The sequence below is a fragment of the Poecilia reticulata genome, chromosome 16 (genome assembly GCF_904066995.2).
Source record: "Poecilia reticulata chromosome 16, P_reticulata-male-v2, whole genome shotgun sequence".
NCBI classification, from domain to species: Eukaryota; Metazoa; Chordata; class Actinopteri; order Cyprinodontiformes; family Poeciliidae; genus Poecilia; species Poecilia reticulata.
The window spans coordinates 2337135-2352258 of record NC_088845.1 but is presented as its reverse complement, the minus strand read 5'-3'; the positions used below and the strand labels follow the sequence as shown (position 1 = coordinate 2352258).

Genomic DNA, 15124 nt, shown 5'->3' with positions numbered 1-15124 from the left:
ATGACCTCTGACGACCTCTGGAATCTTTTTTTGTTTTTTATTTCTTTTTTGCTTCACAACTTATTTGAATCGGGTTGGGGACTAACTTCACTCAGGCGGTTGACCTGCTAAAGCACATATGTCAAAGTCAAGGCCCGCGGGCCACATCCGGCCCGCAAATCAATTATCTATGGCCCCCTGAATGATATTTAATTACTATGAGAACCGGCCCGCAAGCCAGAGCCGCCCGCTCGTGTTTTGCCTGCAAACACTACATTTCCCATAATGCAACGGTAGCCCGCGAAGTGACTACAGCGCGCCCAAACGGCTTCATTATTCATCAGCTCAGAGCCTCACCCCGAACATTGATGAACTTGTACAAAAGATGAGACACCTCCAAGTATCAGGCTCAGCCTCAGACAAGTGAGCATCACAGAGCAGTAACGTATTTTCAGTTTATAAGTTTCAGTTAAATTTTTACATTTGTTTCTACAAGACGTGATTTTTCTTTGAATGAAGTATTGTTTTGTCTGTGTGCCATATATTTTTGTATTTTATTTTATTTTTTTGTATTTATTTTTCAGTTGAATGGATTCAGGTAAAATTGCAGATAAGAGCCATGAGAAAGAATACAACTGATTTGATTTATTTTTTTACTTTACTATTTGAAAGCAGTGATCGGTAGGATCATAGAGCAGCACAGTAATGCATTTTCAGTTTATAATGCATGCACTTTGATTTATGCATTTATCTTGATATTAAGAAACATATTTTGTTTTTAAAAACAATTAAATTTGTTGCTGTTTGCCTCTTGAAAAATGTTTTCCCTTGAAGTTACTGACAGAGCCATAACAAAATATTGCTTTATTCATTTAATCGTTAAATAATACACTCTGTTAGGTCTTGGTTCAATAGGCTATGTGCAATCATTTCAATATGTTTTAATAAACATTAAACCAGTCCGGCCCTCGGCTTGTAGCAAATTTGTTTTTTTGGCCCTCTGTGTATTTGACTTTGACATCCCTGTGCTAAAGCCTTTCTTCTGCCTACATCTCCCAGAATGCTTTGCGGTTCTGGATCAGAGTTCAGTGAAGTTGTCTCTGAGCTGGACGGACCTGAACCCTTGCGGCTCTCGTGATGCTTCCAGTCCGCAGGCAGAGTGGCGTTGGTCTCGACCCCGAACAGGCCGCGCCGCTCCCTGGCCGCGTTCTTCACGCTGCAGAACAGCTGGTTGTTGGTGTTCTGCGGGACACAAACAGGAACCAATCAGAAACCTGAAAGGCGTCCAGCAGGGGGCGAGAGCGAGCGGCGCTCCACCTTGATGACGCGGTCGTGGTTGTTGGGGAGGTGCGGCAGCGGCGGCCGGTTCTGGCTCAGCGTGTGGTAGCTGGGGTTGGAGTAGTAATGATGGTAGCTGTGGGGAACATCTGCAGGGAAGACAAACATGGCGTCACTCAGAATGGTACGGAAGCCTATCAGGGCCAATAAAGATAGAAACAAAGAGCACATTTCTTCCACAAAACTCAGACATTTTGAGAGTAATTTCAGACATTTTTTAGAAATTTTAAAACTTTTAATTTTTCCTTTTTTTTCCTAGAAGATTTTTGAACTTATTTCCAAATTTTCTGATTTTTTTTCTAGCAGATTTTCAACTTTTCAAACTTAAAAGTTTCAGAGGTTTATCTGGAAAATTTCTGAGACTAATCTCAAAATTTTAGTGTTTTTCTTGTAAATTTTCAACTTTGGGATCTCAGAAGTGTCCTTGTGTTTTTAGAACATTGTTGAGATTATTTTTTCCTAGCAAATACTTGACTTTTCAAAATCAAAACATTTAATGGTTTTTCTTGAAAATTTCTGAAATTAATGACAAAATATCTGAGTTTTCTTCTTGCTAATATTTTAACTGTTTGAACTCAGAAGTTTTAATGTTTCTTCTAGAAAATTTCTGAGATTATTCTCCACATTTCTGAGTTTTTTAGGTAAATTTTGCATGATATTCCTCATTCTCCCGTTTCATCTGAAGGGTCCAGAGGAAACGTTCAGCCCAGAATCTGTGGCCGGTGCAGGGAGGAGGTGAACTGTTCGGCTCAGACCTGGGACGGCGTATTCGGAGTTGACGGTGCGGCTGGTGGAGAAGGAGACGGTGGGCGTGTTGTTCTGCTTGTCCTTCTGCCGGCGCCGGTAGAGCAGCAGCAGAGCCAGCAGCATCACCACCAGCAGGACCAGCACCACGATGCCGCCGATGGCGCCCCACGACTCCCTCTCCCCCGGGGGCAGGGGGACCATGACGCTGCCCACCCGCTCAGACGAATCTGAAACACAGGAAGGAGAGCTGCAGCAAGCGGAGCGGCTGTCCGTCACGCCGCGGGTCGGAGCCGGACTCACTGTTCTGGCAGGCGGCGCCCCAGTATCCGGGCCGGCACACACACTCCCCGGTTTTCCTCAGACACGTGTCGCTGTTGGGACAGTGGTCCGAGCAGGAGCGGTTGCAGTTTGGGCCCCACAGGCCCTCGGGACACGGATCACTGCAGTGCGGCCCTGGGGGGCAAATAATCCCACAGTTACAACCAGAAAACATAAAGCTGCTGTGTTCAACGTTTACAAAAATATATTTTTAAAACTGTCACCATGTGACTGGGCCAATAACAAATTCACCGGATGACAAATTTTCCCAGAAGTTATTTTGAAAAACAGTAATATTGTTGTTTTGTAATATAATGATGCAAAAACACATTTTCAGACATCAATAAACTTTAAATTCTAATAAACATTTAACACCGGAATTAGAAAACATATTAAATATCCAACATTTAAAAAAAAAAACAACAGAAACAACAAATGAAATGAATGAATCTGGAAACAAAATTGTCTTTCAAAAAAAAAGAGCCAAACAAACACCAGAAGATGTGGGCAGACGGCTGCATGTTGTTCTCATTAGATGAGAATAATCTAATAATTCGAAATGTCTTCCAATTCCACTGTTAAATGATTATCCTGCTGTTGAAGTATAAAAGAAAAAACAAAAACAAAAAAAAGGAATATGCTGTTCCAGAAAACCGTTTATCCGCCGTCATCAGTGGCCATGCTAATTAGCGTTAGCATTCATGGCAGGCTATGTTAAGGTGAAACAGCTTTAGCTTAGCAGAGAACAGGCAGGAGGGTGTGAGCACGAGAGTGATTGACAGCGCTAAGACCCTCCTCCTGGCTCTGATTGGTTGTTTCCAATTAGCACGGGGAGAGAGTTGTTTTTTCAGATAGTCTGTTTTTCATTATTCTGTCACCACATAATGATAATTTTAACAAGTATGTTCACTTTTAATAAAAGGTACATACTAAATAAGGTACAAACAAAATAATTCTGACTTTCATCCTTTCATTGTTCTTCAAATATGAAGAGAAAAGGAGATGAATGCATGAAGGGGAAATAGAAATTACACCCTGCCTCATTGTTCTCCCTTATAAATTATCTGGTCATTACTGGGTTTTAGAGGCATTTAAAAATAATTTCAAGACTATTTATTTTTATAGGGGCTATAAAAAACTAAAGAACAACATGTTAATGTCATTATTCTGCCAGCACGATTAAGAAAAACAACACAAAAAAAACAGCGAAAGGAAAAATAAAAAACCTTAAAATCTGTGACATTTATACAGAAATTTTCCACAGTCCAGGAATATCTGCACAAACACGCAAACATATAAATATTCTAGTTTTTTCCTCCCATATTTGCAACCATTCTAGCTCAGAAAAGAGTCTTTTCTACAAAATGTCCGATATTGTCCGATTTGTTTTTTGGCATAAATGTACTCCCTTTTTTCCATCTTTCAGTGCCATTATCAAAATAATCTAAATAATTAATACACACTGAAATGCTGGTTAATGTCCCATGTATTACGGTTCAAAGCAGCTCTAACCAGGTGAGTTTTTAGCTGTTTTCTAGAAGTTTGTTCCAGATTTGTGGTGTATAGAAGCTGCTTTTCCAATATGAAGGAATTATTGACTTAAAACTGAAGAATTACTTGTGAGCCAGTTTTTTAGACACTAGAATCTAGAGTCTAGTTTTTGCAGTGTGCTCCTTTAATTCAGCCGTGTTGTCAAATCCGACTGGGCCAGTTAAAACCTGTGGTTCTGTCCGTCCTCTTGGACCCGTCCTGCACGGCCAGCGCCAACCTGGCAGCGGCGGCGGGACGTCGTCACTTACCCGTCCAACCTGGCAGACAGTGGCACTCTCCGCTGGTCGCCTGGCAACCGCTGCCGTGGATACAGTCGCACCTCTTCAGGCAGCCCGGCCCGAACGAGCCCATCTGCATGCAGAACGAGAGCCAGCGGGCAGAGAGTCATCAGGGGATTCTCTCCGCCGTGGGGTCAGACAAAGCGCTGCGCTGGCGCGGCGGGCCGGGAAAGCAGCGTCCAAAACCCAGATTAACGCAAACAGAAGCCACAGCGAACATGTCCCGTAGCGTCTCTGTGATCGATGCGCTGCTCTCTTTAAAAAAACATCAGCAAACGAAACTCTGGCTGACATTAACATGACATTTCTCTTCCTTTTAGTGAATTGGTTTGTTGGGACACGAGCCGTGGCTCCAGTCCAGAACTTTTACTGAACCCATCGCATCTCCTCTAATTTCAGGGAAAACTGCAGTTTTTGCTACTCAATCACTGTTTAATGTTGTAAATGAACAAGACGTGTGGAAAAACTAGATGTAGATCGCTGAAGTTTACAGACATCAGTTTTAATGTCTGGATTTGACTAGGCCATTTTCAGCAACTTGATTATTTTATCAAGCAGTTTAATGATCAGATCTGACATCTTAAGAAAAGAGAATATTTCCTCAAAAAACTCTAGATTAATATCAGAAAACTTCACGGAAAAGTGTGAAAATGTTTGAGCTACAAAAGTTTTAAAATCTCTGATATTATAAGATTAATTTCAGGATTTTTTTCTTTTTTGAAAAATGTGAACATTTTCTGAACTCATAAAGTTAAATCTTTTCGACTTTAGGAATTTTTTGTTATTACTCAAACAAAAAATTTTTGACACTTGAACTCAAAAATTTCTAGAAAATTTCTGACGTTAATCTGAAAATTTCAGCATCATTTTTCACAGATTTTTGTCTTTTTTTTTCAAGAAAATTTCTTAGATTAATTTCAAAATTTATGACTTTTTTTCTATGTATTGTCGCCTTAACATGCCATTTTCTATGTGGCCAGAAAATCCCACCTCATCCTACCTCAAAAACCTTTTTTTTCAAAAAACAGGAATTTGTTTTCCTTTAAACAAATGTATTTTCATAAACGCAGCTCACACCATCGATAATCAGTTCATCTATCCATCATATTTAGATTTTCCTGTATTCTTCCTGAAGAATCTCTAATGATAACTTCATTATTCCACTCAGCTCTTGCATATTAAATTCCCATTTTGGTGAAGAAATGAAGGCCTTACCCCACATGGCTGGTCACACAGCGCCCCCTGCCATCCAGCTGAGCATTTGCACGATCCGTCTGCCGGGTCACATTTGGCCCCGTTGGTGCAGCGACAGGTGGCGTTGCACCCAGGGCCCCAGGTGCCGTCAGCGCAGGGGACGGAGCAGTCTGGCCCTTGCCAGCCTGCAGGCGCAGCAGGAACGGTTAAAAATGGCAGCGTGGGCGTTTCTGAACCGTTACGTTTCCTGACGGTTTCCCACCCTCTTTGCAGAAGCACGCGCCGTCAACCGGTGAGCAGTCGATAAAGTTTTCGCAGGAGCATTCCAGCGAGCAGTTCTTCCCGTAGGTGCCGCTTTTACAGGGAGTCTCGCAGTGAACGCCCTGAAGATGTAAAAAATTAAATAAAAATAAGAGCCAGAAGTCGGGGGGGAAATAAACAATTAGAAATCGATTTAAAATGAGGCGCTTTGTGGATCACCGTGAATCCGGGGGAGCAGTGGCATCGTCCCGTGGCGCTGTCGCACACGCCTCCGTTCACACACAGACACGGCTCCATGCAGCCGTCGCCGTAGAAACCGTGAGGACACGTCTCGTTGCAGAACAGACCCGCCCAGCCCGGCTGGCACGTGCATTCGCCTTTCATGGGGTGGCAGCTGCAGAGGAACAACAACAGTTTCCTCCAATCACTGCAGGAGGTCAAAGGTCGCTGCTGGGTGCCGTTTGGCCCGCTGACACAAATCAATTCATTTTTAACAATTTAGATATCAAAACATGAAGGGCAGAAACCTTCGTACCATCTGAAGACATGGCAACAGCCCAGAAAGAGATTAAACATTTGAAAATCGTTTAAAATGCTGCAGCAGCAGAAAAACAAACATCTAGTTTTATTTTTTTGCTTTTACCAGTTATAAGCTCAATATCATAAACACTTGTGTCTTAGTGGCGTCTGTTCAGTGAACAATCACCTGAGTGAAGTCGTTGCACCACCTTCTTCACATCTAACAAGATCGATGTCAAATGTTTGAGCAGCAAAAAGCTTCATTTGTGCCGTTATCATTTTAAAGATATTCATAAAAAATAATTTCCAGAGGTTATCAGAGGTCATCATTAATATTTTCAAAGCAAAAGCAGCACGAACGAAAAGTTTTGCTGCACAAATGTAACACAAACGTTTTGCTGAGTCGATTGACGAAATTTGTCTGATTTGAAGGAGGACTGGGTGACCTTTCATGACCTCTGGAAACATTTACATATAAATGATAGCGGCACAAACAAAGAAAACAAGAACTTCACTCAGGTTGAAAGGTCAGCTAGACGCTGACGTTCAGGTCTTCCCACCTCAGAGTGTGTTTCTCCTCACAGAGACATTTGTGTTCGCAGTGCATGCCGTAGTTCCCAGGTCCACACATCCGGTTCCTGCACTGCGGCCCGCTGAATCCGGGCTCACAGAAACAGCTGCCGTCGATGTTGAAGCAGCGCGCGCCGTTTGCACAGTTGCACACACCTTTGCAGTCCTGGCCATAGGTACCTGCGGTGCACTCCTCGTTACACCTGAAGGACGAAACAGATGGATCCTGTTGATCTCCAGAAAAAAACAAGCTGAAGGTTTAGATCTGGATGCACAAACTGCTGGACATTTCTGAGTTTGATAAGTTGAAAATTTGCTAGAAACAAGTCAGAAATATTGAGATTAATCTCAGAAATAACTAAAAATTAGAAAAATTCTGTGTTCCAAATGTCAAAAAAATTGTTAGAAAGAAATTCTGAAATTGTGAGATTAATCCAGGGAATTTTCTACAAAAAATTTTTACATTTCTGAGTTTGGTAAGTCAAAAATTTGCAAGAACAAAATTCTGAAATTTTTAAATTAATGTAAAAAATTTTCTAGAAAAAAAGTAGAAAATGTCAGTGTTCCAAATTGTCCCAAAAAAATTGCTAGAAAGAAATTTTGAGAATAATCCATGAAATTTTCAAGAAAATAACTTGTAAATTTCTGAGTTTACAAATGTCAAGAAATTTTAACTTTCGAAATACAGAAAATTTCCAACTTTCAAAACGAAATGCTGCCTGGTTAAACCTGAATTTAGCCAAATATTATTCAGTGCCTTAAAAACTATAAGATTTTAAAAAGGTATTCTTGAATAAACACATGATTATGCCCTTATTTTACAAGTCTGCTAGATTTGTGCTCTTAGTCCATAGTAACAAATCAGTCAGACATGCTCCGTGGTTCTTAACCTTGTTTTTTACTCTGTAGTTCTGTGGAAACGTCTAAATGTAAAGCTGTGAATCATCTGCATATGGTGCAATCTGAGCTAGACGGATTATATGGAGATTAAATAAAAAGGATATGAGAATAGAGCCTTGAGGGATCCCTAATGTGACTGTTTGAAATGCCAAGACGTCCATAGCTTCGTGCACTATCACCTAAAAACGTCCCAGACTTTTCTCCAAACCCACCTGTTGCCAGTGAAACCCTCTCTACACTGGCAGCGTCCAGTTAAAGGGTCACATTTAGCGCCGTTGTGGCAAACACACTCCTCTGAGCAGTTTTTCCCAAACCTTCCCTCTGGACATTGTTCCGTGCAGATCGAACCCTGCCAAACAATACTGGATATTAGATCCAAGCTGGTGTTACAGGACAAAATCCAGACCTTTAATCCGCACAATCTGTCTTATCGATCACAGTGGGATGATGGGAACGTACCGTCCACCCAGCCAGACAGGCGCAGACCCCGTTGCCCTTGCAGCGGCCCTCGTTCTGGCAGGGGCATCTGGGCTGGCAGGAGCCTTTACACGTCTTCGCACAGCTGCAGGAGTGACGGAGAGACGGAGACAGACTGTCAGTGCATGATCTGGCTAAAGGTTGGGGACATTCCTGAGGAATAGAGTCAGTGTTTGTGTCTTGTATTTTTAAACCAAGTTGAGGTGCTGAGTCTCTGAATCAATGTCAATTAGGAGAAAGAAAATTGTTGAATTTCTGCTAATGTAGGAAAAACACAATTTCAAATTGTGGTGTTTCAATTAAATAAGAAAGAGGATTAAAATCACACGTGATTGAGTATTTTCACACAATAAATCACTGAAGAAAACATGCATCATCCTCCTACCACTTCCTGTCGTTCTTCTTCACCAGTAGTAACATCCGGTTGTTGATTATGACTGGTGTGATCCTAAAAAATGTTTAATTACTGTTTTGCGAAGAACACTAACTTTGATACAGACAAAAAAAAAAAAAAACAAACACCTCATCCTTGAGCAAAAAATGTTATACTGTTTTTTTTTCCATGATCAATTTCTCAGTTCTAATGCATTCGTTTCGTTAACTACATGAGCTGCGCATAGAATTGCGCAAACTACAATTCAGAAAATAATTTCGCGGAAAGAAACACAACAAAAAAACAAACAAATCTTGTTTTTAGATCTAAAAGATTTGACGCTAGGATGAAGTGGTTTTTCACTCGTATCGAAACTGATTTATTTCGTAAAACTGCAATGAAAACACTTTTTTCATATCACACGAGTCACGTGATCAACAACCGGATGTTGCCGTCAATGAAAACCACGAAGAAGAAGATGGCAGGAAGTAGTTGGAGGATGTTTTTTAATGATTTTTTTGCCTGAACAAAGTTATTCACGTGTGATTTTTATATCTTTACTTATTTAATTTAAACACCGCAATTGCTAAATTGTGTTTTTGTTTTTTCGGCATTAGTGAAATACTGAAATATTTTTGAACATGTGTAACGGAAACGCGGCTTCCGTTGATGCTTTCAGTGCATGTTTTCTGTCCCATCAGCCGCTTTTAAGGCCGTTTGGATGAAACGCATCCCGGAGGTAAAAATGGACACTTTTCAAATATTCGTAACTCTCTACAGGGCTGTGTCTCGTCCTCCTCCCTGTTGCCAAGTTTCTGCTTTTTCCTCCCTGAAAGTGAGAGGTGCTGAGGTTTGAAACTGGCAGGATGATGGCTCTCTCTGTAAATGCGTTGTGGGGAAGAGTTTTGTTTACTTGTCTTCTGGGGCGGCTAAAAGCTGGGCGTAACGGATGAGTCATGGAGCAGACCATCGGGGTGTCTTTCCATCTTCAAATTAAGTTGGAGAAACGAATAACAGCCCCTCGTTAAAGCCGTAAAAGATCCGCGTCTGACTTACCTAGAGGGGAAATTAAGATAATGAAGCGGTATGTGATGAAGCGTCTCCCTGAAGAAATACCTGGAGTGCTTTAAAGATGCCTCACACCAAATCAGGAAGTAGACTGTGTTCATTTTAGCTCTGAAAATGGAAATGTTGAGATCCACACATCCAACCTGAGCGGCTCCACAGCTGTAAATAACACAAGGGGTTTTATGCGAGGCTACAAAGAGCCTTGATTTAAAGTCTTAAAAATAGATTGCACCCGTTTTGGCAGTTTTTATATTTACTTGAGTAACTCTTTGGGGGAAAAAAAACAACAAAAAAAAAAACTTTTTGGAGTATTTGTTTTTTGCTATTATGTAAAACCTTTAGGTAGTTTACCCACCTCTGACTACAACCTCATTTAATTTGATACTTTTATGCTTCAGGATGTTAAAAGAAATTACTAAAAAATTCATTTAAATGCACAAAAACATAAACTTTTCATAGAGTTATTGTGCAGCCAAACAAAAAGCTGAGAGAGAAAAACTACGTGCACATGACGGTGACCTTTAGGAAACTCTTCAGCTTTACGTTACCTGGTTGCTATGGAAACTTGGTGACCCCCAACACCAAGTAGGTTTAAAACAGCAGTTTCTCTTTAAAGTTTCTTTAAAATTGAGATTAATGTGAAAATAAGAATTTTAGTGACATTTGTTTACCAGAATTGTTAGGGAAACAAAACATTTATGGCACTTGTTGTTTTTTTTATTGAAATAAATGTTGAGTCCTCGAAATATTACAACATTATTTTCATAAGTGGTGGGAGAGAAACTGTGAAATAACATTATTTTAGTGCATTTTATTTATTATTTCTGTTTTCTGTCAGTGCATCAGGGCCAACATGGTTAGGAAGAAAAAGAGGAGTAAAAAAAAAAAAAAGAAACTTTGAGATTAATCTCTGAAATTTCTTGAAAAAATTTGGAAATTTTTCAGTTCTGGTTGAAAAGTCAAAAACTTGCGAGAAAAAAACTGAAATGTTGAGATTAATCTGACAAATTTTCTTGAAAAACGTCCAACTTTCTGACTCTGGAGCCTTTTTCTGTTTTTACAGATGTTTAGAAAAATGCGCCTGAACTACAAAACTCTAAATTTTCTGTCTTTAATTTGACTTTGCTGTTAAAGTTTCGGTATTTCCCGGTGCATCACATCTCTGACTCTGTACTTTACAGTGGCACTGAGGTGCTTTTCCACACAATCATCCATTGTTTCACATCAAACCCGGTCCTAGATGAAATCCCCACAGATGTTTAGAAAACGCTGCGGCTTTATGTTACGTGGTTGCTATGGAAACTTGGTGACGCCAAGACCTCCAATTGCAAACTAAAATGCTAACCACTGCCCCACCCTGCAGCCCAAACCTCAGCATAAAAGCTTTTATTCAGGGTTTTGATGAACTCTGAAGGGTCTCGGATGGAGTTTCATCCTCCGATGGTTCAAAAGTTGAATAATCAGCTTGTTAAAAAAAGGCATTTTAACATTTTTCTGACTGATGCACAGAAATTTGTGTGAGCTCTACAGTGGAGGCCTCCAAACAGACGATACTGCAAAATATGTAAAGTAAAATAAAATAAAAAAAATGTAAATTATTGTGGTTTTAGTTGGCAATGAGTTCTGCTGTGAATATTTAACCAGATAATTCTCCACCACAGTGGAATGTTTTGCAGCAGGTTTCTCCGCTGGACGGTTCCTTCGGCCTTTTCCTCATCAGAAACTTTTCCACTTCCAGCTTCAGGATCAAACCAACTGAATAAATTTCACTGGCAGCCAATCAGAAAGATGAAACATTTTCTTGACTTTCTCCTGTGACACAATAAACACGTTTCCCACGCTGTAGAGAAAGCTAGACAGTAAATGTCTAGACAAATGATAGACGAGGATCTTGGTCTAGTTTCTTGTGCAAATATCTTATTACACTCGAAATAAGACTAGACTAACTTACATGTGTCTTTTTCGCTAGATATATGAGCTTGTTTAAAGTTAATACTTCAATATTGATGAAAAAGTTCTAGTTTCATCGGCAGATAAATTTATTATAACAAGACAATTTCCTCACGTTATTTGTGAAATGAAGTGTTTTGTCTTTTAACTTCAAAAAGAGCATTAAAGTGACAAAACTGCATTTTTTTGGAAGTCATTCGTGCATCTGATGTTTTTCTCACACAGGTTTTCATTTTCCCATCTCTGTTTCCTCGTGTTGCTGAACTTACAAAGTCCCGGTGAATCCCTTCTGACAGCTGCATTCCCCTGTTGCTTTGTTGCAGGATCCTCCGTTGCCACACTTGCACCTCTGCTGGCAGCCCTTCCCAAAGGTCCCGGCCGGACACGAGTCCTCGCAGAGGCGTCCGATGAACCCGGGCGGACACTGGCAGACGCCCCTGACCGGGTCGCAGAGCGCGCCGTTCTGACACTTACACTCCTTCTGGCAGTCTGGACCCCAGCGTCTGTCGTCGCAGGCTGAAGGACACAAACGCAGCGGTAAGTACGACGCCGCAGCTTCCCCACCAACAGTTTGGTTACGAAGTTAATGCAAACAGATGCACAGTTATACAAGCACACAGCTTTGAGAAGCATTAGTAGAGCCTGCTGCACAACCAGAAAGAATGCAGTAAGTGTTTGGATCTTTAAAAAGCCTGACCTGCCGATTCCAGTTTTGGCTAATGCCAACTGTTTTGTTTGAAATGTCGCTAAATGTAGGTAGAAAGTCTCTGAGTTGGCAACAGTGAGGTGAGTCAAACATTTCTCACTGCAGAGCAGAAGAGGACAGTGGCTGATTTTTAGATCTTATGTTGCTCAGGGACAGAAGATCTGGAAATAAGATCAGCTTCACTTGTAAGCATCGGCCGATCACCAATCACCTGGTTTCTGGGTGGTAAGTCAACAGCAAAAACACTTGTGTTTTCCAGCAGCCATTGTACAGCGCAAACAGTAATAAAACCAGCTGACCAGACATGCTGGAGCTCAGCTGGGATTGCTAGGTAACGGGGAGGGCTTTACTGCAGTTACTGGCTGCTGTTTTGTGACTTTACATTCTGTAAGTTTTTGCTCATTTTCCAAACACCAAAAAACTTGAACTTATTGCCAAAAACCAATAATTTCATGGGTGTTTTTTAGATCCGTAGAAATCTAAATGGAAGCATACAATTTTGCATAATAAATCCCTTTAAAGCTGAATTATGTAACTTTATGCTGTAGCTAGTTAGCGTAGCCACCAATGATGGCAGATAGAGACTTTTACTGGAACAGTAAGTTGTTTCTTCAACAGTAGCACATTTAGCAGCGAGTGGTTGGGGTTGATTGACAGCGCTAAAACCCTCCTCCTGGCTCTGATTGGCTGATGTTGGTGCATTTGGTGGCAATAGCAGCTCAGAGAGGAGATGGAGGAAATCGATCTTTTCACAGATTATCTGTCTCATGACAAACTGTCACAACGTGGTGAGAGGGAAATGTTTACTTCTAAAATAAAACATTCTTCATAAAAGTTACATACTGCAGCTTTAGTTGTTTTGTAGCCCTTTGTTGTTTTCCCATGTTGAAATCTAACAACTGGAAGATCTGTGTTATCTTTGCATCTTTCCTGCAGGGATTTCTTGGTCATTTGAATGTTTTTTTTCTAATTCTTCTCAGTCGCAGTCTGTCTCGCCCAGCAGGAGTTTACGACCTCATGTCAGACAAGCATCAGATTCGTTTCGGAAAAGCGGTGACGGACTTGGCGTCTGCTGCTCTTGTAGCAGAAACGGGAGGATTAGAGTCGCTGCGGTGTCGGATTACCGACCGAAACACACGAGGGCTTCAGGAAAGACGAGCTCCTGGCGGCGACTATCACAGATTGGCTCTGGAGGAGTTTGCTTCCTCGCAGAGTTTCACACAAGTTTTGGATTTCAGTTCATGATGAAAAGTCCTCAGATTGGTCAGAGCTGCATTCTTCAGATTTCTGCTCAGTTACTTCAACTGCGTTGCGTTTTCACTGAGAACACATGATCTCCAGTAACGCTGACGAAACTCATGGAGGGGCGACAAGAACGATTCCACAGATTTCAAGCTGAACGATCCTCCGTTTGGGAGCAACAGTCAGTCTGAGCTGCAGGTCGTTTGTGTTTTCATCACACCTTGTCGTCTGCAGCTGCACTGTAAAAACACAAAACCTTACCAAGAACTTTTGGTCCAGTTTCTTGTGCACTTGAAAAAAGACAAAAGTATCTTGCAAGTAGCTTTTCAGTAAGATGCAGGAGGTTGTTTTAAGTCAATAATTACCCGATATTTACGAAAAAATACTAGTTCCATTGGCAGATTATTTCACTCATAACACAGGAAAATGTTTTGTTACTTTGGGGCTGAGTCAAGATAAAACCAGTAAAAAATGTGGGTGATAAAATAAACTGTCATATGCTTAATATTAGGGCTGCACAGTGGTGCAGTTGGTAGAGCTGTTGCCTTGCAGCAAGAAGGTTCTGGGTTCGATTCCCGGCCTGGGGTCTTTCTGCATGGAGTCTCCATGTTCTCCCTGTGCATGGTGGGTTTTCTCCGGGTACTCCGGTTTCCTCCCACGGTCCAAAAACATGACTGTCAGGTTAATTGGTCTCTCCAAATTGCTCCTAGGTGTGAGTGTGTGTGTGCATGGTTGTGTGTCCTGTGTGTCTCTGTGTTGCCCTGCGACAGACTGGCGACCTGTCCAGGGTGACCCCGCCTCTCGCCCGAAATGTTGGCTGGAGAGGCACCAGCACCTCCTGACCCCACTGAGGGAAAAAGGGTGCAAGAAAATGGATGGATGCTTAATATTAGTTTTGCACATGTTTGCGATTAAAGAAAAACATGAGGGGGAAACTAACTAACTAAACATCCTGTAAAACTAACGTTAATCACAATATAACATCCATCCATTTTCTAACACCTTGTCCCTCAGTGGGGTCAGGAGGTGCTGCTGCCTCTCCAGCTAACGTTCCAGGCGAGAGGCGGGGTCACCTGGACAGGTTGCCAGTCTGTCGCAGGGCAACACAGAGACACACAACCATGCACACACACTCACACCTAGGGGCAATTTGAAGAGACCAATTAACCTGACAGTCATGTTTTTGGACCGTGGGAGGAAACCGGAGTACCCGGAGAAAACCCACCATGCACAGGGAGAACATGGAGACTCCATGCAGAAAGACCGGGGTCGGGAATCGAACCCAGAACCTTCGTGCTGCAAGGCAACAGCTCTACCAACTGTGCCACTGTGCAGCCCTCACAATATAACAATTTAAGTATTTTTATTTCCATGCGTTAGCTGATTTCTATTTATTTTGTATTTTCTTTGACACATTTAACATATTGTGGGATTTTGTATATATTTATAAATGAATATTTTTTAAGTTATGAAAAGTTAAAAATATAGAAAAAATGAAGAGTCCACAGAACTGGACCTGGTTTTTCCACCAAGTATTGATTTCTGAGGTAAAACATCAATGTTGTTGTTTCTAAATGAACATCAATTTGTTTTCTTTTGTTGCATTATTTCAGGTATGAAGGAGCTGCATCTTATTTTCTGCTAATTAATAAA

At 41.3% G+C, this 15124-nt stretch overlaps 1 protein-coding gene and 1 long non-coding RNA gene across 2 annotated transcripts in view; one reads left to right on the top strand and one right to left on the bottom strand.

Annotated features, from left to right (window-relative positions):
- pear1 (platelet endothelial aggregation receptor 1) overlaps positions 1-15124 on the bottom strand; it is a 62017-nt gene that overhangs the window by 5960 nt on the left and 40933 nt on the right. The window contains exons 6-17 of the mRNA XM_008430708.3: positions 11793-12039; positions 8115-8217; positions 7868-8004; positions 6746-6958; positions 5886-6060; positions 5668-5788; positions 5427-5590; positions 4182-4284; positions 2365-2517; positions 2073-2291; positions 1297-1406; positions 1095-1221 (exon numbers count right to left, since the gene is read on the bottom strand). Coding sequence (XP_008428930.1) covers positions 1095-1221; positions 1297-1406; positions 2073-2291; positions 2365-2517; positions 4182-4284; positions 5427-5590; positions 5668-5788; positions 5886-6060; positions 6746-6958; positions 7868-8004; positions 8115-8217; positions 11793-12039 — 1872 coding nt within the window. The remainder of the gene's footprint in view (positions 1-1094; positions 1222-1296; positions 1407-2072; positions 2292-2364; positions 2518-4181; positions 4285-5426; positions 5591-5667; positions 5789-5885; positions 6061-6745; positions 6959-7867; positions 8005-8114; positions 8218-11792; positions 12040-15124) is intronic.
- LOC145555312 (uncharacterized) lies at positions 9125-13366 on the top strand. Its single transcript, XR_014091441.1, has 4 exons — positions 9125-9244; positions 11847-12060; positions 12335-12414; positions 13210-13366. It is a non-coding gene; the product is annotated as an uncharacterized LOC145555312 (long non-coding RNA).